Below are 26,809 nucleotides of genomic sequence, written 5' to 3' on the forward strand. Positions count from 1 at the left end.
AACAGATTTGAGGTCATGTTAGAAAGGTTTTTATAAATTATCATTGCTCTCAACTTTCCTCCACTCTCCACTAATGTTTTATATATAAAGCCAGACACATCTTCAACAGTAGATAGTTTAGTCAAGTTCCTATTCCTCCCACATCTGTGGTCATTGAGACTCCCTTACTTATTTCACTCCTAATTCCCAACGATATCAATGTAAAATTGATTTACCAATTAATGGACATATACCTGTATCAATAAGTAAAAGAATGTCATTCTGCCATCAATTGAACTGAAATGAGATTTGTTTATTAACTTTGCATTAAGGTGTAATTGTTGAGATGGCCCATTTTTAATTTCTGAAAATCTCTTGCTGCTCTTTAGCTCATTAAGAAAAGTTCTCTCATTCCTCACAACAGCCTAGCCTATTGATTGTCATATAAACTAAACTAAACTAAACCCAAACAAGACAGTCTGTTACTTTTTCACTCCACACTATTTCAAAAGACTTCAAATGCTGGATTAAAACTCATACACTTCAGAACATTAAAACATTGTCAAAATAAGTAATGATATGATGAGTCTGTTACATATTCAGTCAATGCATGTTTCCACCAGTGTTGTGTGTTATGTGTTTTTAAAATGGCTTAATTTCTTAATTTAGCGCTATTTACAAGCCACATCAGATCAAAGAGCAGTAAAGGAGCAAAGGATGGAAACAAGGAGGTGGTTCTTATTTACAATTAGAGCCATATTGTCTGATTCTGAGTTCAGCTAAACACTTTTAATGAGTTTGTTTTCATGTTGAGCCAAATGCCTGGCAAAGTATTGCATGGACACTTTGTACCAACATGTCTTTCGACCAGATCATAACCTTGTACATATGAGGTTAGTCAAGTAAATACCCTTTTTTATAAAGAAAGGAAACAACGTGACCCGGCATTCATGAAACAAAACAGTGGACAAAGATGACAAGTAATATAATCGGTATCTAAATTGTGTAGACACAAAAAAAGCCAACAGCATTACATATGACTGACTATTTCATCAGCTAACAGTGTTTGGTGCATCAGACTGGTATTGGTTTTAGATTCAGTATTACCTCTTTGCTTTTCATGATTAGAAGGTAAATGATACAGCCAGCTAAGATAGTAATTTGCAGGACAAAATTATAAAGGATTCAAATAAAAAGGGATATCTTTGGTGTGAGTTAAAGAGTAATAATAACTTATGTATTTAAGTAATAAGTAATATATGCATACTTCCGTATACTTCCCTATGATTCAGATCTACTGGCCTGCACCTGTCGACTGGAGGGAGGAGTGTAACTGGGCTGGCAAAGATATCATAGTAAGTGTCTTTACCCTACTCACTACTCTTTATGTTTCAAGAAATTGTCCCGACTTGTTATGTGTATAGAGCATGGATGGCCAAACTTTTTGGCTCAGGGTCCGTATTGACTTTTTAAAATATGACAGACGGGCGGGGTCAGCATAAGATACGATACATATAAAAAAAAGATTAAAAAAAAGCATTTGTTAATAGTACACTGCATTTGTCAGAACAATGTCTGACATTTGCTTTGAAAATAAAACCAGCTTGGTTTTGACGGCTCTGACGTTCGCTTGCATTTCATGCACAAATGTTTTTTTTTCCCCTGTAGCTTCACGTCCAGCTCATTCATGTGTGTCAGTATGTCCACAGTAAAGGCTAAATCACAAAGCCAACCTGTGTCATTCAACTCAGGAAAATTTTCAAGTGTCCTCAAGTAGCTCCAAAAATGAAATAATCCTCTGTTTGAGCTCCTGCATTTATTGATCCAATCATGCAATCGTTCACATCAAGTATGAATTCTGTACCAATCTTTGGCGGGCCGAATGTGGCTCCCGGGCAGTAGTTTGCCCACCCCTGGTATAGAGCATGAAATGCCCATCTGACTTCCTTTTTAGTGGACAAAAAAAAAGCTCATAATGCCACTTTGGTGCATACATCAAACATTAGATTCTAAGGCTTGCACAGACATGGCTTTAGTGTTGGGATATCCAGCCATCACAGTCCACATGCATCATAATAACACACTATCACAACCCCACTGTACATGCAAACATAGTTCTTGCTGCTTTCAAAGGAACAAAAACAAGCATGCCCTCTCTTTTAACAGGAAGGACACTGTGAAACTTTCTTTGCCTACTCTGTCAGAAATTAAAACACACATAATTCTGAAGAATGCAATAAAATACTGATGTCCGTTGAGCATGTGGTAGCTCAATGTAGTCCAGATAACATTTGGGTGCACACTGTTTAAAGAATGTGGCCATATGGGGTCCAGACCTTTCCAAATGTGGTCAGATCAATAACACATCAAAACTTCAATGTGTCCTTGAAGTTTCTTGGGTGCTTTCACAGAACTGTTTTCGGGTCAGGAGATCAGGCCTGGGAACCTCAGAGTAGGTGCCTGGTGGTCTTAAACCGATGCAACATAATAACACCTTTTAATTCACTGCGGTCACGATCATGAGACAAACACTACAGTCAAACAGATAACATCCTCAAAATTGGAGTGTTCTTTTTTTCGAAACCTTATCTGGCTGAGGTCTGCTAATTTTGGTACATAGTGTATCTCTTGCTGTTTTGAACATCATTAAAAAGAAAGTGATTGCAAATGACTTCATGTATTGATTCAATTTCCTGTCTTATTGCAACATGGAACAAATATTGGCTGATGATTTGGTCACAGATCCAAATCTGTTGTCACAATTTTCTTCCTTGGTCATGTGTACCAATTTATTTCAATCAGGGTTTTCAAAAGCACTTTAGAAAGAATTTGTTTCAACAGCAGAGTGTAAAATAGGGAACTGAATAAACATAATAATACATCTTAGTGGTTTAAATCTGTCATTTTTAGCAACTGACATGTCGTTTTAGATTATCCTTGTAAGCACATTGACACATGGCTAACCACCTATCTAGATCGATTAAGACGTACATGTCCAGTACATGTCAAGGCTATTCAGTTCATCTGGCAACCCGGAGCTGCAAATGTGTCATAGGTTTCAACCCTGTAAGTCCAAACAATGACTCATATATTTCTCCATAATATATTCACTCGGTCTATTTGTAGCTTCATACAATTCTGAGAGTGAACCAAAAAACATTCTGTGCCACACCTATAGTCTGAAGATGTCAGCACCCTCTGTTTATTTACTGCATCCCCCTGTTTTTTGATTTGTAGTAAAGCAGGCTTCTAATCTTAGTTTTTTGTGAATTTGCTGACTGTTACTTTATGAATGGTGGAAAAAAGATTCAAGTTAAATTGGTTCTAAACTCAAAGTCTATAGCATATCCACTGATGATATGAAAATTGATTTGGACATAAACACACACACACACAAACAAACACACACAAAGTCAGAAAGATGAATTTTTTTTTGTTTACAAAAATCTCACTAAATGTTTCTTTCTCCATCTTACCACAGTATGAGGAGATTTTAAATAATGTATATGTATTTTAAATGAAAATGAGTCTTGGCCAAATAATTCATCAATAAAATGCGTGAGGGTTTAATCTGCAGAAAGGGACCTGACATGGTGGAAGCTGACAGAGGCACTTTATGTGTAACAGGGGTTGAACCCATGACCCATCTTAATATCCATTTGAAAGCTTTCTTTAGACACAGGCCACCCTGCTACTTCCCTCAGTCTTATTGGCGGTCAAAAATAAAAGCTGAGATAAAAATGTTCTATTTTGTTCTTCAAATAAGAAATGACTGTTTTCTAAAAATATACTGAATAAACACTTTGTGACCATTATGTGTCCAAATGTGATGACTTCTGGTAGTTCAGATCTGGCTACCTGACCAACATTTTGAGGCCACCAAGACCATATAGACCACCCAGGATTATGTTACATACAATTACTTTACTCTTCTGTGTGTGTAAGTGCTCGAGAGGTGTGTGTGAAAATCTCACTTCAATCAGTGTGTGCTGACGTGCCCCAAATGTGACTAATTACAGTTCTTCTGTTCCTGTGTTTGACAGTGTGTGCACATTCATGAATGTATATGTATCTTGTGTGTGTGTGCATGTGTGTGTGCGTGTATATGTTTTAGTGAGTGTGTGCACGCGTGTGCGTGTGTCAGTCTGTGTGTGCGTGTGCATATGTGTAATATGTGTGTGTGTGTGTGTGTCTTCATGTGTGTAAAACAAACCCTTTATCAGTGTGATTATACAGCTGTAGAAGACAGACCTCCATTCATAGAACCTCTAGGCTCCAGTTTCACCTGACCAGGCATCTGTCTGGGTACGTGTGTGCATGTGTGGAGGCTATTTGTGTGTCTTTTAGTGAACCTTGGAAGTGGAGAAAAAAATAAGAATAAGACAGTGGCACAGGAAAAAGTAAATAGGAGAGAGAAAGATTTGGAAATAATATAAAAAGAATGGACATTCACTAAACAAAAAGTTTTTCCCCTGATCAGTTGTTTTTACAAGCTGTCTGGCTTTGAAATGCTATTATTATCCTTTAATAAACACAGCTCGCTTAATTCTTTAGACCTTTGTTCTCTGGGCAAACACTTTTCCAAACACAGAGAACTCGGATGACCTCACACTTTACTCACATAAAAGTCCCTTGGTCAGTCGAGACCAAAATGTCTGTGCAGCGTTAATGTCCCCTAAGAGACACGGAATTCTCATTTCGCTCATTTCATACTCTCTCAAATATCCAACATTATTCTGTCTCTTGTTCTGTGCTGCAAAACAACAACAACAACAACAATAGGGATCCATTAAATGCTGAGTTGTTTGTTGTTTGACCAGTTGAATCAAATCATCTGTGTTTTCTCCCTCGGGAAGAGAGTATGTCAAGTCCTTGTCAAAGCCTTTGTGATTCTTAATGACACTGATATCAGACTTGAGTTCAGGCTAGGAATCTTTCTTCACCAACTCGACTATTTGTGGTTTTGCATTATGGCATGAATTTTTGGTTTCTAGGTGGATAAGTGAATACCCAATGAACGTCTAATAGGGTGACTAATGACAAGCCAATCAGCATTAGAGGTGGAACTATGGCCATATCCAAGGAGGACCAAACGTAGTAATGGTGTAATCTATGGATGACATAAAGGCTTATGGAGGCTTTTCTGAATCAATATAGTTAGTAAAGATTGCTAAGGACTTTTATTCAAAAAGGAGATGTTATTTTGTTTTTTGTTTTTTTTCTGTGTCAGTATATACTCAACATGATTGATTCAGGCTGGTATGTCGTTCTGGTTTGGATAAACTCAATCCTCCTTCCTCATTGAAATCAGACACAGTGTCGACAATGTTGAACAGAAGATGGAAATCATAATGTTTTGACAATGCAGTGTGATGATGGAGTTAAGTCATTAATTCTATTTTAATTCCTATTGTTTGAGAGAATTAAAATGTCGAACTCTAATTGATAAACACATGTGCTTTTTTTCAATAAAAGAAACAAATATATAGTTTGTCCTCTAATTGATATGTGGTAATTAAGAAGTCAACAGATCAGGTGTAGAATGAGATTCATCACTAAATGATCGTCTGATTAGAAACTTTATGAGGGGTAAAATAAAGACATATTGCTTTTTCCAATTTGCCATTACTTTTAGATTTTGTAAATGGAAATATAAAGTTTGATACCACTTGCACACTTGTCATTCTTTCATAATCTGTACCACTTATCCTTTTCTTAGGGTCACTATGCCTATCTCACCATTAGACCAGTCACCAATTGATCATAGGGCAACATACAGAGACATACAACCATTCTCTCCCTTACTCACACGCCTGGGCAATGTAGGGTCTCCAATTAACTTCCTAACTTTTTTTTGGACTGTGGAAGGAAACCAGAGAACTTGAAGGAAACCCATACAAACACAGGGAGAAAATGCACGCTCCACATAGAAAGGCACCCTGTTGAGCTTAAACCAGGGACTTTCTTGCTGTGAGACAGAAACACTAACCACTATGCCACTGTGTCAAACATGGGACACTTTTGTCTAGAAAAGTTAGAGTTTCATCTATTCATCTACTTAATGTTTGGTAAGTTCAAGCCACTTGCACCTATGAATAATACCGGTAGCTCATTTATATCAGTAGATCAACAATTAAACACTCAACTTGTAATGGTCTTGTCATTTGTCAACATAAAAGCAAGTAATAAACACTTCATTACTCACACTCACCTAGAGACCACAGGAAAGCCAACTTACATGCACTAACACCAATCCAGACACATGCACATAAACACTGAGAGAAAGAGGCAGTAAATGCTGGACAATTCAGCCAGACACTCTTAGTAAGTAAGCACTTAAAGTAAGGCGTTGCCAAGGATCTGGTGACATTTTAAACATCAGAAGTGATGGGGTGTGTGTTTAAAATGTCATATGGGCATCAAATTTGTGATTTTTTTTTTTCCACCAACACCCATCAACAAATAACCAAGAAATATAAAATTACCCTTTTTTATGTGAATCTGAATGTACTGCATGAGAGGGAATGAGTCATAACTTCCTGATGATGTTGGTGTTGTGAGTATGAGCTGCAGAGCTCCACAAAGTAAATGTATATAAAAACTGGATTTGTTTCACAAAGCAAGAGTAAATAATCACAATTTACCTACTTAACATGCTATTAATCCCCCCCCCCCAACCCTTGGTGGTGAAAAAAATGATGACATTCAGCTTGTCCTCTGATGGTCCTCTCACAGGTTTGTTGCTTAACCCTTGTGTAGTGTTCGGGTCTGTGGGACCCATTTTCACTTTTGTGTGTGTGTGTGTGCGTGTGCGTGTGCGTGTGCGTGTGCGTGTGTGTGTGCGTGTGTGTGTGTGTGTGTGTGTGTGTGTGTGTGTGTGTGTGTGTGTGTGTGTGTGTGTGTGTGTGCCCACAGACCCGAACACCACACAAGGGTTAAAAGGACTCAGTACTCTACACTAGAAGCTATGGGGTTGCCTTTATTTCTTTTGATATGAGAGGGACGATATCTCGTGTAGTCTGTTTTTGTTCAATTGTTGGCCTTTGCTCAAATTACTTGTGAGCAGAAAATGTGTGCGCAGAAAATATAGATCAATATAAGGCTACTATTTTGCTGTTCCAGCAGGATGTTCCCTGTTAGCTTAAATGTAGATGTCTGAGGGCCCTGCTGAGGTACAACATTTACTGACTCATAATTTCATGTTTTTTCTGCACATACAAGTCCCACTTCATTTTGGTCAACTGCCTTTTTGCCATTACAAGACCTTTACTGACTTGTCATCTAATGTGTTCTTGCAGCTCTAGATATTCATCTAACTTAAAGTGTGACATGTTGCTGTACATTGCAATAATAGTTCAGATGTCAGCACAGAAAAACTACTTAAACTGCTGGATTATAAAAAAAAACAGAGTTCTGATGAATCCACAAGGATTTTATCAATGAATTATTAGTTGAAGCAGGCCAACATTAACGCAAGGCTAAAATCTGTAAGGGACTGTTATTAGCCTTTCCCTGTTGAGAATAATAGAATTGGTGTAAATCACTGGTGAAATGAAATTCTCTGCTTCTTCCTGTAGGGTGAGATCTTAGCGAGCAGTCTAGAGAAATATGTATGACAAATGTCAACACTGTTACATTGTCCTGCACAGCAGATGCGATCAAAGGCATTCCAGGGCTGTTACACTGTGCCGTGCTGTGTATTTAATACTGGTCCACTGAGTGCCATCACTGTATGTTCAGTCAGTGTCTCTCAGACATTAACTTTATTAAAGTTCCCTCAGACACAGGGACACTGGTGCATTCAAAACAGAGACAGAATGACAAGTTATTTAATTACTTCCCAAACTTTTATAACAATGTACTGAAAATATATATGACAAATGTCAACACTGTTATATTTTCCTGCACAGCAGATGCTATCAAAGGCATTCCACGGCTTTTACACTGTGCCGTGCTGAGTATTTAATGCTGATCCATTGTGTGCCGTCACTGTATGTTCCAGTCAGTGTCTCTCAGACATTAACTTTATTAAAGTTCCCTCAGACACAGGAACACTTGTGCATTCAAAACAGACAAAATGACAAGGTATTTAATTGCTTTCCAAACTTTTATGATGATGTACTGCAATAACTCATAAAAATACTGAAATGGGCTAAAAAGCAGAAGGGCTAAAAAGCCAAAAACAAATGTGATTGAACATGGATTAAACAAAAAAGGTGTTGATGTTATCCAGACGCAATGTGTTACATTACAAGGCCGGGAATGTGCAATAATTAGGAAAAGAATAGAAAGAGAAGGGCAAAATAAATATATCCTCATTAGAACAATGCAACTTCATAAGCACAAGGCAAGGCTTAAAGCTCAGGCCATTGTGAGTTCACTGCTAGCATTTTGCTCACTGTTTCAACTAATGAGTAAGTGGCTGGTCAGAGGTTGACTGTTGAATCCAATGTTACCACACCGAAGCACACAAAAGAAATGTAATTATTAGCACTGTTCAACTGCCTCGGTCTTCTACTTCCTATCTGATCATCTAGGGGTTCGTCAGCCTTATTTTCCCTTCTTACATTCATCCTCCAAAGCTTCCTGCTATTTCAGTTTGTCACATCAAAGAATTGCATTGTTGACCCACCTATCCCAAGACAGACAGACAGACAGACAGACAGACAGACAGACAGACAGACAGACAGACAGACAGACAGACAGACAGACAGACAGACAGACAGACAGACAGACAGACAGACAGACAGACAGACAGACAGACAGACAGACAGACAGACAGACAGACAGACAGACAGACAGACAGACAGACAGAGGGTTGGAGCACAATAGGGTCAGATTGAAGAGGAGGTCTTGCTCCAGACACACCCTGAATCTGAAAAAAGACTGATTCTGCATGAGAACAGTATAATGAAGTAAGGCAGCAAAGTAAACCCTTGGGTTTGTGTTTTTTGAGTGTATATTGTATTTATGCTTGGAAACTTTGTTTTTCTGAGGGTGTGCAGGCAAAGTCAGTGGGCGAGCATGTTTTGTTGATGTCACTTATGCTTGTCATCAATTTAATTAGTGCATCCATTGGTTGAACTTTTTATAACGTATATACAGTATCTACATACATAAGATATTTGAAATTACATAGTCTGAAGGAGTGGCTAGTTTTTTTTGGAGCAAACCAAGGTCGTGCTGAGGTTAAAATTCTGTGTGGAAGGTCTTTGTTCCATACCATTGAATTGTGTGTGTGTGCGCGCGCTCGCGCACATGCACACGTACATGCATGTACGCGTGTATGCAATTATCAGTTATGTAATGAACCGCAATCCCCTTGTGTCATTGTTTTCACAGTGAGTTGTTTGTCCATCACCCTTAGATGTGGTTTACAGTCTATTGAAACATCCAATTTTATACAAAAATAAATAAATTGATAAATCTAGATTGTACCGCCTGTGCCAAATTGAATATTTTCCAGTTGACTTACCCTTGAAAAAAGTTAAGCCCTGTCTTGGAAGTAATGAAAAATTTGGTGTAGTAAATGCAGAGAAACAGGTGATGAGAAAATGAGAAAGAGTCATAAATGTATTTGAACTATGTAAAAAATTGGCTCATGAAACATAAATCTATTCCATCCACACATGCAGTCACAGACTCGCACAACCACACACACGCAAACACACGCGCACAGACGCAGGCATTTGCACACGAAAAGCACACATCCAGAGTTGTGGCTGTGCATTAGCCAAGCATGTGGCTGACATCAGATTCGTTTCTTTAACCTTTCCATTAATGATCCCTGAGGGTCCAGCAGTGTTTGTAACTTGATCAACAGACAGATGTTACAGTAGCCAGCCCAAGGAAAGTAGACTTGAAAGAATGGGAGGGACAGTAACGTTTGGTGTCAGAATTAAAAGTGTGTTTTCAGTGATGCAACTTATAACTAATAATGCTGTTGAATATACAATGCTGAAGAGAAAATCGATGATTTCAGTAACAATTGGGACAAAATAAATAAATAAAGAGCAACATGCTTCTGTCATCTCTGCAGGTGATGGCATCATTAGTAAAAGGTATAGCAGGATTGCGGCTAGAAAAGGAGGATTAATAATCCATCCATTACATCCATAACGGTCTACTATAAATCTTTACTTCAGCATTCTCTGGAGATCCAGTTTCAGTAATATGACTCGGAGATGAACAGATGTTACAGTGGTTCACCATCCGGGGCAGGAATAGAAATAAAAGGATGGGGTTGAGAGCTGAATTGAAGTCTTCATTTACCCATAGATTTGATGACAAAAAGGCTATTAGCTTTGTGAAAATTAAGATAAAAAAATGCTTTGAGAGAGGATTTAAGCCAGCGGCAACCAGCAAATCAGTTTAGGAAAGAAAACTATTAAGCTCATATCCAAAATGAAATATAATTCTTATTATTTGTGTCTTGTCTATCTGTGTAATTCTGCTGTAACTGTTTTATCAATGCAAGTATTAGATATTTGACATCAAACGTGTGTTCACCAATCATAATATGTGGCCCCAAAAACAGAACTGAGAAACCAAACATTTGTCTCAGTATAGCAATTTTAGATTTAGGTTTGTTATGCTTTTGAACATAATCTATTCCTACAATAACAGCACAACCAAGCCGCCCTACTGCTGATTCGGCAACAAGTCACGATGACCCTAAACAAATATTTTTGACTATCAAAAAAAAATCTAACAGAAATATAAACTGAAAGATGGATTTAAGATGGTTGTGTTTTATTACTAGCACAATAAACCCTTTGAAAAGGCACTTTGACTAATCATCTTTACCTTCATTTTTTTGGCACTAAAACTTTTTGTGCTAAATATTATGTAAGTCAGGCAGCAACAAAAATAGCTTAACAGGTCTTATACCAACACAAAGGCATGTGTATGCATAGGCAGGATACAAAGGCTGTCATAACATTGGAGGTGGGGATGTGTCAGGCACATATGGGGCCAGAGGGAATGTACACCACACCAAGAGGCAGTCATTTATTTTTTATTTTCTTTTTTACCTTGATATTACCTGATACCGACTTGATCTGACACGTTTCAGAGTATATTGACATGATCTTTTAAAAGTTGAATCTGTGTTATTATTAATATAAGTACCTTTTAGCCTACATATGCTTGATCCGATCAATTTCTATCCCGATCTTTCATCCTTTTAATACCGTAGCTGATATTGAGGGGAGCCAGGGTTCAACATGCACAGGACCACAAGTCTGATTTACAAAGACAGACAGGCATTCACACTCACATTCCTGCTGATGGGCTATTTAGTCTCCAATTAACCTTAGTTGACTTGCATTTTTCTAGACTGAGAGGAACCCAGAGCAACCAGGATAAATGAACACATGTGCAGAGGGAACATAAAAAATGTACTCAGAATAGCCAGCTGGCTGCATATACTTCTTGCTGTGAGGTTGAAGCTCTAACAGTCTTTGCTGAATCTGAAGCGTGAAAGTATAAAAAAGTATCGAATAGAATGATTTCATGTAAAATATTTAAACATCTGACAGATTTTTTTGTCTCTGTGTTTGCTTCAATTAGTCCGACTGTGTCAACTATGTGAAGATCCTACACCACTACAATCGCACTCACCTGTACGCCTGTGGAACCGGTGCTTTCCACCCTACTTGTGCCTTCGTGGAGGTGGGACACAGGATGGAGGTAAAGACAATTATAAACATGCACATTGTTATTTTATCTTTTTTGACAGCAGAACTTAAGTGATCACTTGTTTCTTCCTTGTTTATTTCTTATCTGTAGAAACTAAACTTAACCCTTGTACATGCAAACAAAAACTACACTCGGATTCCTGAAAAGGTAATCTGGGATCCAAATGACTTTGTGAAAAAAAAATGCAGAGTAGAACCTCAATACATAATTCTTTTTGAAACATGGATGTGACACCTATTATCCAGTGGTTTCTTAGAGGATGTTTTGCATAACTAAACTGATCTGAGGAGAAAAAGGTGTCTGGCTAAGATTGCATTGCTTTTACTTTTAAGCTGCCAAATGTGTAACTTAAAGCATGACAGGATAACTTCATAACAAAAATGTACAATTTTATCCCTTTATATAATTGTTTAGAATGAAAGCAAATGAAACATTTATGAACCCAAGTGCATTTGTACACCAAGTGTCTGCATCTCCCTGTCCTCCATCGATCAGGACCATGTGTTCCGGATTGATCCCTCCAAGGTAGAAGATGGAAAAGGGAAAAGTCCATATGATCCTCGCCACAATGCTGCATCTGTACTTGTTGGTAAGTATACCCATGCATGCTTGTCAATTAGCTTTTTTCCTTTAATACAGACCCAATAATCACCTGAAAAGAGTTACATCATCAATTGTAATTTATGCATGCATGCTTGTCAATTAGCTTTTTTCCTTTAACACAGACCCAATAATCACCTGAAAAGAGTTACATCATCAATTGTAATTTATGCAATTTATGATCTTTCTTTGTAGGTGATGAGCTTTATGCTGGCGTAGCAACAGATTTAATGGGACGGGATTTCACCATCTTTAGAAGCCTGGGGAAACGTCCCTCAATCCGAACTGAACAACATGACTCGCGTTGGCTGAATGGTGTGTTTCTTGTTGCCACATTGAGCATCTTTTTTTCAAGATGAGAATTTGTGTTAAAAGTTCTTAAGCTCTTGTTATAATACCCGTAAAACTAACACTGTTCTTTCTCCGTTTGTATCTACCAGAGCCAAAATTTGTTGGTTCCTTCTGGGTCCCAGAAAGTGAAAATCCTGATGATGACAAGATATTTTTCTTCTTCCGGGAGACAGCAGTTGAGGCCCAAGGGCTAGGGAAGTCTACTTACTCTCGTATTGGACAACTTTGCAGGGTGAGACATGATTTCTTTACTTAAATCTTTTCTTGTGCAACACGAGAGGACACAGCATGAAGTCACATTGTGAAAGAAAAATACATTTGAAAGTGTGGCACTGCTAGTACCCTCCCATTTTACTCTGCAATATGTCCTGCTTACAAAATTTTGATTGTGATGGCCAAAAACAGAATGACATGGGCGGTCAAAGAAGTCTGGTGAACAAGTGGACAACATTTCTGAAAACCCGGCTGATCTGCTCGGTGCCTGGACCTGATGGAAGTGACACCTACTTTGATGAGCTACGTGAGTTCGCTGTGCACACAACTGCCAATTGTTTCTAATGACATTTAATGCTGCAAAATACAATTAAAGGATGGATTGAGATGTACTGTATGTTACATTTATAGTATCTGATACTATAACTATATGTAACTATAATATTATGATGTTAAATGTGATTATATCATGTAATATTGTAGAATAAGTTAAGTATGATGCAGTATCTGCAGTATGATTTAACTGTGTTGATTAATTTCTACTTGAGAGTTTGAATGAGAGGTTGTGCTAGAGTGATTGCACGTACATTCATGCAATACATTATTTTGTGAAACTTAACACATCTATGATCTTACATAAAACACCTAAAATGACCATTGCTGTATTATATGAAGCCTGTATTGTCTGTGGTAGCAAGTAATGGGTGGAACCATGTAAACATTGTTACTCAATCAATGTTTTTTTGTGGTAGATTCAAACATTTCCTGGTTAAACACAGCCATGCATTATGTGACATTTCCTCACAATACAGGACTTTCAGTGTTATTGAGTTTGCTTTTATGTCTGGGTGTATTACAACCTCAGAAAGAATGACGGCACACACATGGACATGTGTATCCTGGCTTTAAACAGGTTTAGAATTTATCTCATTTCTGTTTATCTACATATCAGACACTTGGCTAAGACCTTATTCGGGTTTGAGAGACTTAAACATTATACCTATTGTAACCCCAGAGAAACCTACTCTATCGTGTGCTCATTGTGTGTGTGTTTGTGTGTTTGTGTTTGTGTGTATGTGTGTATATTATTTTTACTCAGTTCTTTACATTTTTTTAATTTATATTTAAGTATATATATTAAAGCAAAATATATCAAGGCTGTGGGAATGTTCCGACAGGAACCCACTCATATGGTCTTCTTAGTTGTACAAAATCCCAGTCTTTGCCTCCCTGCGTATCAAGCATATCGAATAACAGAATGAAAAAAATGGTCTTAGTTTCCTTTGTTGCTCCAGATTTCTGTGTTTTCTTTCATACAGTGGGACAATGTAATCCTATTTTCAGATGTTAGGAAATAATTAAAAATAGAGAACGGGTGTATAATAAATTAACTAGGATGTCTGAGCTCAGTCTTACAAGACCAAAGAGGCGAGCATTCCTACAGATTTAAAGAAAGCATGAGTGAGAGATAAATTGGTTATTGATTCTGGCTTGGCCTTAAAGCCAGTATTTATTTATTTTTTTTAACTCTTGGTTCAAAGTAGGCTACAGACTTGTCTCTGGTGAGTATTAGTTGAACATAAATTGATAATGTGTTTTTATTAGACAGAGTCCAGAAGCAAGGACATAGCTGAGGCTCAGATCGCTGGCAGAGGAATTTCTTCAAATGAGAGATAATTTTACCAATCATCTGGCCCCAAAATGTGTATGTTTGAGGATAAATGTAGGGGGACTTCAAATAGAGTGATGTGGCAGTGAAAGAATGATTTCTAATGTAAATCACATTGGTTTCCGTTTAAATGATTCTTCCGTGCATAGTAACTGTCTGATGACACTGAGTAAGGCAGGACTGCAAAGCTTTGGATCACCCAAGGGGCTCAGATTTCATTTAATCCTTTCCAAGATCGGAAAGACAAGCTTTGGAAGTGCATTTGACAATGTGTTTATCTACTGTAATTTAAGCCAGAAAATGAAGTTTTCCGTAATAACTAATTATCCAACACCTCAATTATTAACCTAGTAGTATACCACAAACGTAGAGTACAGTTAAGAAAGAAACTGGAGTTTCATTAAAACCAAAGAGCAAAATCATGTTACATTCTGTTAAAATTAAAAAAAAATTCTCATCCTGTACCTCTACTATTCTGTAGTTCCATTATATTTACAAGATGCCTGAGGATGTTATCATCATTAATTAAAATACTGGTGTTTGGATGGGGAATTTATTAAGTAAAATTTTAAGAAGTACGGCAAATCTTTGGTCTGTGGAAACTTTATACAGACCAAATAAGACTTAAATGTTGTCCAAAATGATGCTTCATATCAACTTATTTATTGATTATAATTAGATATTTAGTCACAAGTGCTCACATTAAGGATTGGCTATTGTCACGAGTTGATAATATCAATTTAAAGGTAAATCTCCAAAAAGCAGAGGGAGAGAGAGAAATAAAACATTTTTTGAAACATTTGATATTTATGTTGATGAAACTGGATTACACCTTTAACCCTTTGATGCATGACCCATGATATACTGAGTTAAAAAAATGTTAATGGCTCTCCCCTGTAGTGACCATCATGCATGAAGGGGTAAAAGTGCCATTATGATTTTGACTAAATAAATGGTTACATAAATAGGTAGATAAATAAGTAATGTGTCTTACAAACAAGAACTTTTTCAAATTCAAACCCGATTAATTATATGACATCAGGTGTAAAGTACTGAAATAATTTAATACAGAAAAATTATTAAAAGGTAGGAAAGGCAGAATGTCTAAAATCAAGCTGCAGATGAATCTTTGTGACCATTTATGGGTGACCATATATCTTTTTGCAGTGAAAGCTAAACAAATGGGAAATAATTGTCCGAAATCCAACCCTCCCCTGGGCTACATCTGTCCATCATAATCAGCCATAAGAACAAGGGTTATTTTCTCTTTGCCTGGATTTACTGACCTACCTTAGGCAACATAGTTATCAGAGTACCAAAGATGTTAATCTGGGCATCACTGTGTACAACAATTACTTCATTTATGTGCGTGCCAATGGAGTGATATAATCATTTCTCCATTTCTTACAATCCCATACTAACTTAAAAGGTAGCAGTAGGTAGGCACTGCCTAAACAAGCATGACAAACTGTTTAATGGGCCAACAGTCAGTTGTTTAGGGCCATGGTGGATTTAGTTCCATGTCATGACCCTTAGCTCTTTGTGAATGTCTGTTAAAAGTAGTTAGTGGTTTGAAATGGCCAAAGGGCTCTGTTTATCTTTCTCTCAACCTCTGACCTCTGGACTACCTTTGACGTGCATGTTTGTGTGTGCGTTCCGCACGCATTTATGTGTGTGTTTGTCCATCCTCAGGCGATGTATTCCTGTTGCAGACGAAGGATAGAAAGAATCCAATGATCTACACAGTCTTCTCTACTTCCAGGTCAGGGTCCATTGTGTGTGTGTATGTGTGTGTGTGTATGTTTCTGTATCTAACCCAGCACTCCCTGTCCCCCAGCAGCAGTGTATTTAAAGGCTCAGCTGTGTGTCTCTACTACATGAATGACATCCGGAGGGCCTTCCTGGGGCCCTTTGCTCACAAAGAGGGGCCCAACTACCAATGGGTCCCCTTCCAGGGAAAGGTCCCCTATCCCCGCCCAGGAATGGTATGTCAATAACAATAATAAAAACCCATACATAGTGTATGTGCTCCTGGACATTCTTGACATTGCTCTATCATTCAAAAAGCAGTTCTACTTTAAGAGGTATTTCCAGTTCATCACTCTGTAACGTTCCTGTGTCATAGATGATTAATTTGACATAAAATTTGACTAATTCCCATTTACAAAATATTTGTTCTCTGTGTGCTTTTAGTAAAAGTGTGGGCTTTTTTAGGTAGGATAGAAAAAAAAAACATGGTCAGTACAGTAAACTTGCTTCGTAATATTTTCTTGTACACATCCCCAAGTTTTAGTGCACCAATATAATTAGTTAATCTCTTTACTTTGTGAAAGAGTCTTGTATCGATGTTAATGAATTCTTCCACATAGTTAGTGACCCGCCTTGATCTTAACCTTCTAAATATATTAAATCACGAGTTGGGTCTATTTGCTTTTTGTCACTGGAGTTCTGCAATGTTTTGTGCAGGCAGTGCTTTGTTCCACAGCTAACTTACTGTAAAGCCAAAGAGAGAAACTCATTAAAAGTTTTTAAGTGAAGAATGGCGTAAATCTGTTTTAGGTTCCAAGGTATAGACAAATGATGAAGTAAACATATGTTCATATCTTTAGTAGTAGGTATCAGGCAAACAGCACACACAACATTTCCCATTTTAGGGCTCTTGTCTACAAAACTGATACTGCATTAAAATAAAAGGCATTTGATCATAATCAACAAAGACAAGGCCTGTTGCAATTCCTCAGGACTTCTTTCTATTTGTTTCTTTTTGTGTGAATGCATCCTTGAAAATTATGAGTGTATGCTTTTTACATTAGTATGATCAGTGAAAGGGGCTCACAAGGCAGAAACTAAAACATTTACAAATATAAAAAGACTTTAAAGAGTGTGGTATACTTCTCCAAAAGTGCAGTATATCCCATCTTACACTGCATTTCAATCGAAAGTTTTCCCTGCCACCCAACCCCCAACCCTAGCCTGAATCAATGTGTGGTTATTAGGGCTCTTATATTCTGCTAAGTATGCAAGCATAGTGTCAGCAACATTTCTTATGCAGGGCTTCAGCTGCTACTTTCACCACACAAAAATCCCTCTTGTATGGCTGCAATTAAGTAATTGTTTTTGACCTACAATAAAACCTCTTTCATGCCATGACCAATTTTCAAAAGAGAAATGAACACAAAAATGGTCACGCTTCAAAACAGTTTCATAGTTTTGCATTTTAGATACATAAAACAAGCTAAGGACCGAGAAGCGAAGTCTTTATTTGAGTTTTGCTCACAAGACCTAAAAAAAAGTGCAGTTTTTCATTTCCTTCCACAAATGTGTATCATAAGAGTACTGCGCGTTGTAGGTAGTTTATACATGGTGTATTTTGATTACTTTAGTCGTTTTCGAGCTTTTTGCTGTCTTATTTCTTATAGATGAAATATAATTTGCAGTGTTATCAAGTGTTTGTTAACCAATTGCAATGAGATATTCATTCAGATTTTCTTCGTTGGCCTCCATCAGTGTCCCAGCAAGACGTTTGGCAGCTTTGAGTCCACAAAGGGTTTCCCTGATGATGTGATCCAGTTTGCACGCCATCACCCTCTGATGTTTAACCCAGTCTACCCGGTGAGCAGAAAGCCTATCTTTGTGAGGACAGACGTGGACTACAGCTTCACACAGATCACAGTGGACCGGGTTAATGCAGCTGATGGACAGTATGATGTCATGTTTATTGGCACAGGTGAAATACAATTAAGTTACTATAAAACTATAAAAATCTGGAATTTTAGATTCAGTTTTAAAATAAATATCTAACGTTTTGTGCATTCTATTTCAGACAAAGGGACAGTTTTGAAAGTGATCAATGTACCAAAGGAGAGCTGGAACAATGTTGAGGAACTTCTGCTTGAGGAGCTGGAGGTCTTCAAAGTAAGGCAACTACTAAAAAGCAGACTCCTCTAAGACATAAACCTTTACATTACCCTTTAAATAAGATTCAGAGTTTTCACTTTTCAGTGTGGCAATCAATTTGATGTATCTTCTTTCCTTTCCAGGATGGATCATCTATTAATAACATGCAGATCTCGTCAAAACGGGCAAGTATATCAACCTACTTGTTAAAAAAACAGTAGTATAACAGTAGTATTACAGAATGCTTAAAATCTTTCAAACACAAACCATAAATGGTAAGATGTTACAAAGTCGGAAATAATTTTCTTAACTGTAAACATTTTTAACTTTGGTTTCTATTGTGTTGACTATTCATCCTCTCTATACATTGTGCAATATAAGTGGTCCACTACGAAATATCACAAAATCTAGCATTATGATTGGATGTTACTCTAAGACTTTGGTCAGACATTGCATGATGTGGAAAGTTCAAAGACAGCAATTACTATGGTTCCTGACATTGTTCAAGATTTCAGTGTCTCAACTCACATTGTAACGCCTGCTTTAACATGCTCCTACTTACCAGCCAAAGCAACTGCTGGACAAAGTTTACCATGGTAGTGGTACTTAACTGAAATTGCACTTCTTGTCCATCCTCATACATACCCCTTTGAGATTTTTACAAATGCAATAGTCGCAAGAAGTCATTTTCTGCACAGCTGTGTCATTGTTAAGTTTGAGATCAAGATTTAGTTTTCCATTTTCAAAATCTTAAAATTATATAATTGATAAGTGTGAAATCTCATAATTTTCTTTAAATTATCAGTTGCTAAGACTATGTCCGAACAATGTGTTTAAGTTTTGCTGTGATTAATTGTTTGGGACAGTCCTGTCATCTTGTCTTAAATATTTGCTCTGCTCTCGCTTCTGTACCATCACAGCAACAGCTGTATTTGGCCTCAGACACAAGTATTGCCCAGGTTCCCCTTCACCGCTGCAGTGTGTACGGGAAGGCATGTGCTGAGTGCTGCCTGGCAAGGGACCCGTACTGTGCCTGGGATGGAACATCTTGTACTCGCTACCTGCCAAACACCAAGAGGTCTGGGACACAGACATTGACACATTAGATAACACTGCAAGACTTTAACCAAAAATGAAGGTGTACTCTGAGTATAAAACTTTGTTAAACAATGTGTTATAGACGTTTCCGTCGCCAGGATGTGAGAAATGGAGACCCCAACACCCTGTGCTCTGGAGGTGAGATTAACTGCTGAGTGTAAATGAAACATTTTTTCATACAGCTTGCATAAAACAATTATTGATCCATTCATCTATCTTATCCGGAGTCGGGTCGCGGTGGCAGCAGCCTGAGCAGTGAGGCTCAGACCTGCCTCTCCCCATCACATGGTCCAGCTCCTCTGGGGGGACCCCAAGGCATTCCCAGGCCAGCCTGGAGACATAGTTTCTCCAGTGTGTCCTGGGTCTTCCCAGGTCTCTTCCCAGATGGACATGCCCAGAATTCCAGGAGGCATCCAGGAAGCATCCTGAGCAGATGCCCGACAACCTTATCTGACTCCTCTCTATGCCAAGGAGCAGTAGCTCTACTCCAAGCACCTCCTGGATGATGGTACCTCTAACCCTATCTCTAATGGAGGGTCCTGCTACCCTGTGGAGAAAACTCATTTCGGGTTCTGTGAGCTGCCACCTTACTGTGATAGAGGAGTTTACGTGTCCCAGTGCTCCTGGGAGCTATGTTGTTGGGGACTTTATGCCCCTAGAAGACAAAGCGCAGCTCAGAAGATGAAGAACAAAAACTTTGAATCCAGTCTTCCCTGGCCCGGACAGGGGTCACCGCCCCTCTACCGCCTCCCCCCTGAAGCCAGGCCCAGGGGCGGGGCTCAATGGCAAGTGCCTGGTGGCCAGGCCTTCACCCCATGGGGCTCAGCCGGGCACAGCCCGAAGGATTGACATGGATCCCTCTTCCCCTGGGGTCACTACCCACAGGAAGGGTCAAACGGGGCGGGTGCAATGCGAGCCGGGCGGTGGCCGTAGCGGGGCACCCTGGCGGTCCGATCCTCAGCTGCAGAAGCTGGCTCTTGGGACATAAAACAATTAGATTTTAGTCATTAATCATCATAATATATGTTAAAAATTGCCAGAACTTCGTGCCAAATCGTCTCCATACGATAACATAGTATTTTCCTTTAAAGTCCGTATGACTACCTGGAATCTATTTAGTAAAACTGTATACACAGGAACAAGTTTCACATCCATCACAATTCCATTGTTTAGAAAACTGTTGCTTCCACAGACAGATGTTCAGGATGTTCTTTGGAAACTCAAATATTTGCAAATGTCCACAGTCATTTTAAAAATGACAGAGATCAAATGCCATTTTACTAGCTTATGATGATCCAGGGAGTACATAACAGTATCATTAGTTTACTGTTTCTCTGTTTACCTAGTTATAGGTGGAAAAAGGATCTTATGAACTCTGTTTGCTTTGAAATATCCCTTACACCAGCAGATTTATTAGCTAACAATTGTTTAGCAGAAGAATGTTCAATAAATCTGACTCAAAGAGACTCTTGGCATCTTGCAGGTCACTGTCGCTGTGCCAGAGAAATCCAAAATACTTTCCCCTTCCCCCGTGGTGACCTTTGTCCTCACTGACCACAATACTGGCATTCTGCTGCTATCTGTCTTTCTGCCACATAACTGAATCAGGCTAATCGCTCATACCGAAGGCGTTGCTGAATAACATAATTACATCATGTGGCATTCAAGCTTTTTGTGTAGAAATAATGAAGATCAGGCTAATTGTCTTTGATACAATCGTAATAAAACACTTGTCACATGTCTTTTTGGCACTTAATTCCCCAAACAATTTGTGTCTTTAAGGTGATTAGAAAAGCTTTGTGTAACTTTGACCACATTTATCAAGATAAGATTAAAATTCTGCAAATTCATCAGTTCTTTTAAATTCATGAACACCATGTCTGGAAATGGCAAATACATATTCTGCCTGGCTAAATCCTGCAGGACAAAGACTTTGTGTGATGTCAGACACAAACATCCGTCCAGACAAATATTTCCCAACGCTACAGATGTGGCCATCATGTATATTTGTATTGAACTGTGGCAATCAGTGTTTGCTGAGTGGCCAAATATATTACAGCTTTTACTGTATAATTGGCTGCAGATCCCTTCAACTCACAGTCCTTTAAAATTATGTTCCCAAATATATACACAGAAATGTATAAAAATCCTGCATCAGTGTTTTCTAATCTAGTCTTATATAAATAAATCAAGGAAAGGATCTAAAAGTGCATGTTTTGGTTATTGCACATTCATTTCCAGCTCCATTATTGCTGTCCAGTCTTCAGTCTGACCTGCCCATTCTTCTCTGTTTAGATTTTTTATTCCCGTCTCATCCAGTCCTCACTTATCTATTCTTCTCCTGACCTTTTTTAAAGCTGACTGTGCTATTACACATTGCCCTCCCTACTTCAATTTATTGGGATTGCTGTCTTTGCTGCCTCCTGCAGATCACCAGAAGCACCGCGTCACAGAGAGGAAGTTATACGGCGTGGAGGGAAGCAGTACTTTCCTGGAGTGTATTCCGAAATCCCTTCAGGCAAGAGTGACATGGACCTTCCAGAAACAACCGCAGAATCCCAGAGAAGAGGTGAAATAAGTTGAAATTGGGGGTTAACAGAGGCAGTTTTACTAAAACCTTTTGTAATTTCAGGATTCTTTTTAGCGCTAAAGCAATAAATCTTATTTCTGTCTTTCAGTTGCGTCTAGACGACCGAGTCCTCCAGACAGATCGAGGTCTTCTCATTCGCAGAGTCCTGAAGAGGGACATTGGGGTCTATCAGTGCCATGCCATGGAGCATGGCTTCACCCAAACACTATTAGTCATTACATTAGAAGTTGTACCTTTGGCACCCTCAGCTGTCTCCAATCTCCCCTCTGATGCCCCTGTGCGACTCGAGCCCCGCAGTGCAGGAGGCTCCCCCATGACCAACCAAAAGCTCTGGTACAGGGACTTCATGCAATTGGTGGACCACCCCAACCTCAGCACTGTAGATCAGATTTGCGAGCAAGTTTGGGCACGTAAGAACAGCGCTAGCGACCAATTGGATAAAAGCTTTCCAGCTGCGGTGAAAGATGACACACCACACGGCCCTTCTGTGCGCCCAGCTAACAAAAAGTGGAAGCATCTTCAGGAGTTACGGAAGGGGAGAAACCGCCGGACCAACGATGGAAAACCAAACCCTCGGGCACCACGCAGTGCTGGGGAGTAAAAAGAAAGAGAAAATGATTGATGGATTAAATGTGATTGATACAGGGAGAAAGAAGGAGACTGGTAGAAAGAGAATGAAAGACAAGAACTCTAAGGTTTTTTCACAGACATATATACTCATGCACCTAAACACACACGTACATCTGCATACACTACATTTCCTCTATTATGTATAGTCATCTGTGGATGCCCCTATTTTAAGGTACCCAAATCCCAAAGTCTCCATTCCACTGGCCAGCCTCTGCATGTGCTGCCTTAAGCCTAAATACATTCTGCACGATTCCTGTACACTGTTTCACTAGTCTAGTTGAGTGAAAAAGCAGTTACAGACACCCATGTATCGGTGGGTAATAAACTCACATGCCTGTATTTCCTTTTGCCTCTGAATATAGGAGCTGGGTTAACAGCACAAGAAAATCACCTGTCATTTGGGTGTCAATGTTTATTTGTTATATGCCAACCACAAATGTTACAAGTGGACAATAGTACATATTTTGAACAATTGCCCTCTGGAGTACATCCCTTGCACCAAGATATCTCAAAGTTTTTATAAACTCCCCTCATGACTTTTCTAACCTAAAAATTTCATAATGAAAAGAAGACTCACTTGTGGAAAATCACAGGGTCGAATGGTGAAACGTGATAACTGGAAAATACTGGAATATGTCAACTAACTGGAATCAGTTACCCAGATAAGTGCATTTTGCACAATAGAAACACATTTTAAACACAACTGGATTAAAAGATTGATAAACACCATGTACTGTGCCCATGTATAGCCCAAAAACTTTCTGTTTTTTTGTGTTTATTAAATCAGATGAGGTAGAGATGCTGGCAGCAGGGCACACTGTGGAATAGAGCAGTATGTTGCAGAATGTAGGTTTTTACTTTTACTTTTTTCTGAGGCATGTTGAAGCAATATAACTCATGTATGCTGTCATGGTCAAAATGAAAACAATAACCTCAAACCCCGGCCATTTGTTATGTGTTACGGTTGTAAGACCACTTCAAAATGAGTCTGAAGATGATGAGTCAAAGATTAGCTGTTCAAGGTATGCAGATAAATGTTGAGGCATTGAAATGAATATCAAGGAAAACCCCAAATAAGACCAGGACTGAGTTAACAAGTCAAACATACACAGAAAAGGGTTGTTCACAAATTTCACTTTGAAATTTACACTTTGCCAGTTTTACTTTTGGCTGGGTAGATTTTTTTCTTCTTTCTATCTTTTCTTTTTTTCAACATTAAGGTTAGATTCTGGTGGTTTGATTTGAAGCATCAATCATGGAAAGACGAGGAGGAAAAGATTCACTAGATGTAATTGGACTCCAGGTCTGACAGCTTATGCTTCTGGGCAGCAGTACATTGTATATATAAGCATGATATTTATGATTGAGAGTGATTTTTTTATATACTAAGTGGTACTTCACTCCTTGCTCTTTTACACTGTTTTTGCATATTTTGTTTGTGATACGTACATACATTTATGCAAATTAATATTTGAAATGAGCAGCTCTAGCACTCCTCATTTGACACAGAAAACGCACAGATCTGTTCCTGTGCACTCCCCACAATGCATCTTGCATCTGCTTTTATACACTGTTAAAATCACTTCTCAATGTAGTAATGCAGTCAATCATATCATTGACTTTTGCTGCTTAACAATGTCCTTTCTTCCTAACTGATTATTAGTACTATAATGTCTTCCTTCTCTGTGTCTTTAGTACAAGTCTTTTTCTGTGTATTACCTGTAAAAAAACCTCATCTGTAGGTCGTCTGTGCAGACTTGTGTGTGAATGTGCGTGAGAGTGTGTGAATGTGTGTGTGTGTGTGTGTGTGTGTGTGTGTGTGTGTGTGTGTGTGTGTGTGTGTGTCTGAGTGTGACCTGCCCCCTAGTGTTCATTGTGTGCGCAGGTTCAGAAGAATATATTTATGTCTCGTAGTGTATCCGCAAGAAAGAAAGAAACAAGCAAACAAAGAAGAAAAGAAAGCAGTCATTTTAGAGAGATATGCATTTATGTTTCTACATTCATGAAAAGTCAGAATTATTTTACGGTGCATTAAGACATAGACTGGTATAATTTCGGTTGCTGCCACAAGTTTTCAAAGACAAATGGATTTGTTTGATCTTGATGTTGAAAATTGGCTTTAAGGAATTTAGAAAAGCCCTGATGACAGGAGGCAGCACACACTAGGTCTGTGAGTGGATTTTAGATGTATTGAATCATTGTTGTTATTTATATACCTTCTTTATAGAGATGTAATTAACTCTTTAAATCAAAATGAAATGACTGAGGCCTTTAAAGGGACACTACATTTTGACTCCACAAGAGTAGTTTTAGTTTGAGAAAACAAAAGAAGAAAGGAGATAAATAACAAATTGAGCTCAAATCTGGATTTAACTGTAGGAGTATGTCAGTATAAATGTTCTGATGCCTACATTTCAAATACAGATATATTCGAACTTAAACTGCTAATTCCTAAAATGGACTTTATATGATTAAGTAGAAAACTCTCTCTCCTTGATAAGATTTTTCAGTGTTGTCAAATTTAGTCAAGTCTCCCTTTTTAGGCCAGCTATCGTTTTGTGCTCTTTTGAAACTGCATGACCAGTATAAGTGGCTGACGCATTTGACAATAGTGCGATGGCAAGGAAGAGCGAGGGAACGAAAGCACAATGTTAAATATTATTATTCCTATGTATTTATGTGCAAAGATAAGCTGATATGTTGTGGTGGATTTTTATTTTTCATATAAATGTAGATTTACATCTGTATTGTTCATGTTCTGCTGAAAAGGACTCATCCTGAACATTTTTTTCTGTACATGACAGCCTTGGGGAAGTTTTCTGCTTACAGTGTCCAACTTGTTGTTCTCAAAGCCCTCCAGTCAACACTCATGTTCTGTCTCATGCCATGTGGCACACCCCTGTATGAAATCTCACAGGAGAGGAGAGCGTGTATGCGTGCGTGCATGTGTGCATTCGAGCCTGTGCCGTGTGTGTGTGTGTGTGTGTGTGTGTGTGTGTGTGTGTGTGTGTGTGTGTGTGTGTGTGTGTGTGTGTGTGTGTGTGTGTGTGTGTGTGTGACAGAGTGTAATGTCTCTTTGTTCGGGGGAAAGCAGAGCTCTGAATCTAATGGCATAAGAACAGTGGTGTGTATGTAGAATGGTCTGGGGAAAGATTAAAAGGATCAATGGCCAAAGTTGTAGTGCACTGTAACTCTCCCAGAGGTCTTTGTGAAGTGTCATGTCAAATTGTTTTTGATTAACACAATAAAATATGCAGTTACTTCAATGCATGTTTTCTTTATCACGATTTAATATATATATATATATATATGAAAGTGATGCAGCTCTTCCAATTCTATCCCAGCGTCTCCCATTTTAAACAGTCTGCATTTTGCTCCCTAGTGCCAAATTCATTTATCTGAAAAAGCGAATTAAGGAAACATGATGCAGTAATGTTGAGAATAAGTTTGTGTGTGTGTGTGTGTGTGTGTGTGTGTGTGTGTGTGTGTGTGTGTGTGTGTGTGTGTGTGTGTGGATTATTTTTACTTTTTCCTTTGCATTTTTTAACTGTGTTTGGTTGTAATATTGATAGCAGTATTGTTTGCATTACTAGTTGTTATAGTCGTAGCAGTTGTAGAAATATCTCTGAGAGGCAAATTGGATACTTGGCCACAAGAGTGCACCACTGTTATAAGGACTGGCTGATAGCATAAATTCCTCAGGTCAGCTTCTATTTCTGAAAAGTCCATCAGTATTTCTGTTTGTTAAAACGTTCAGCGTTTACAAGAACCATAGCCTCTATACTGAAGCTGCGTACTGATTTTATATACATTGTCTCATAAACAAAATGCATGCCTCTTAGGAAGTTGCATCTAAATTCAGATCTGATCATTTTAAGTCTTATTGTGTGATTGTTAACATAAGCATGTAAAAACACTTAATTACTTTATCCCTCCATTCCACTCCATCATTTCTATATTATTGGCTCCATCCTTTATATTAAGGCTCTCATTCTTCATACTGTTATAAAAATTACTCTCACAACGCATTCACACACACACAAACATACAGACATAGCGACGCCCCTAACACGCATACATGC

At 38.4% G+C, this 26,809-nt stretch overlaps 1 protein-coding gene across 5 annotated transcripts in view; it reads left to right on the top strand.

Moving 5' to 3' along the window:
* sema3b (sema domain, immunoglobulin domain (Ig), short basic domain, secreted, (semaphorin) 3B) overlaps positions 1 to 24,269 on the top strand; it is a 34,449-nt gene extending 10,180 nt beyond the window's left edge. The window contains exons 4-19 of one of the 5 annotated variants that reach the window (XM_086158973.1): positions 1,272 to 1,334; positions 11,551 to 11,670; positions 11,770 to 11,826; positions 12,175 to 12,268; positions 12,475 to 12,594; positions 12,720 to 12,862; positions 13,036 to 13,150; positions 16,205 to 16,274; positions 16,353 to 16,497; positions 18,020 to 18,239; positions 18,336 to 18,427; positions 18,553 to 18,594; positions 19,330 to 19,487; positions 19,590 to 19,645; positions 21,937 to 22,076; positions 22,186 to 24,269. In XM_086158973.1, the coding sequence (XP_086015099.1) occupies positions 1,272 to 1,334; positions 11,551 to 11,670; positions 11,770 to 11,826; positions 12,175 to 12,268; positions 12,475 to 12,594; positions 12,720 to 12,862; positions 13,036 to 13,150; positions 16,205 to 16,274; positions 16,353 to 16,497; positions 18,020 to 18,239; positions 18,336 to 18,427; positions 18,553 to 18,594; positions 19,330 to 19,487; positions 19,590 to 19,645; positions 21,937 to 22,076; positions 22,186 to 22,698 (2,148 nt within the window). In that variant the 3' untranslated portion in view covers positions 22,699 to 24,269. Of the gene's footprint in view, positions 1 to 1,271; positions 1,335 to 11,550; positions 11,671 to 11,769; positions 11,827 to 12,174; positions 12,269 to 12,474; positions 12,595 to 12,719; positions 12,863 to 13,035; positions 13,151 to 16,204; positions 16,498 to 18,019; positions 18,240 to 18,335; positions 18,428 to 18,552; positions 18,595 to 19,329; positions 19,488 to 19,589; positions 19,646 to 21,936; positions 22,077 to 22,185 lie in introns of all 5 variants that reach the window. The other 4 variants (XM_086158972.1, XM_086158971.1, XM_086158974.1 and 1 more) reach the window with 4 other exon arrangements.
* The last annotated feature ends 2,540 nt before the right edge of the window (positions 24,270 to 26,809 follow it).

This window comes from Fistularia commersonii, chromosome 14, assembly GCF_037954325.1.
Source record: "Fistularia commersonii isolate RoL2024-O1a breed Wild chromosome 14, RoL_Fcom_v1.0, whole genome shotgun sequence".
NCBI classification, from domain to species: Eukaryota; Metazoa; Chordata; class Actinopteri; order Syngnathiformes; family Fistulariidae; genus Fistularia; species Fistularia commersonii.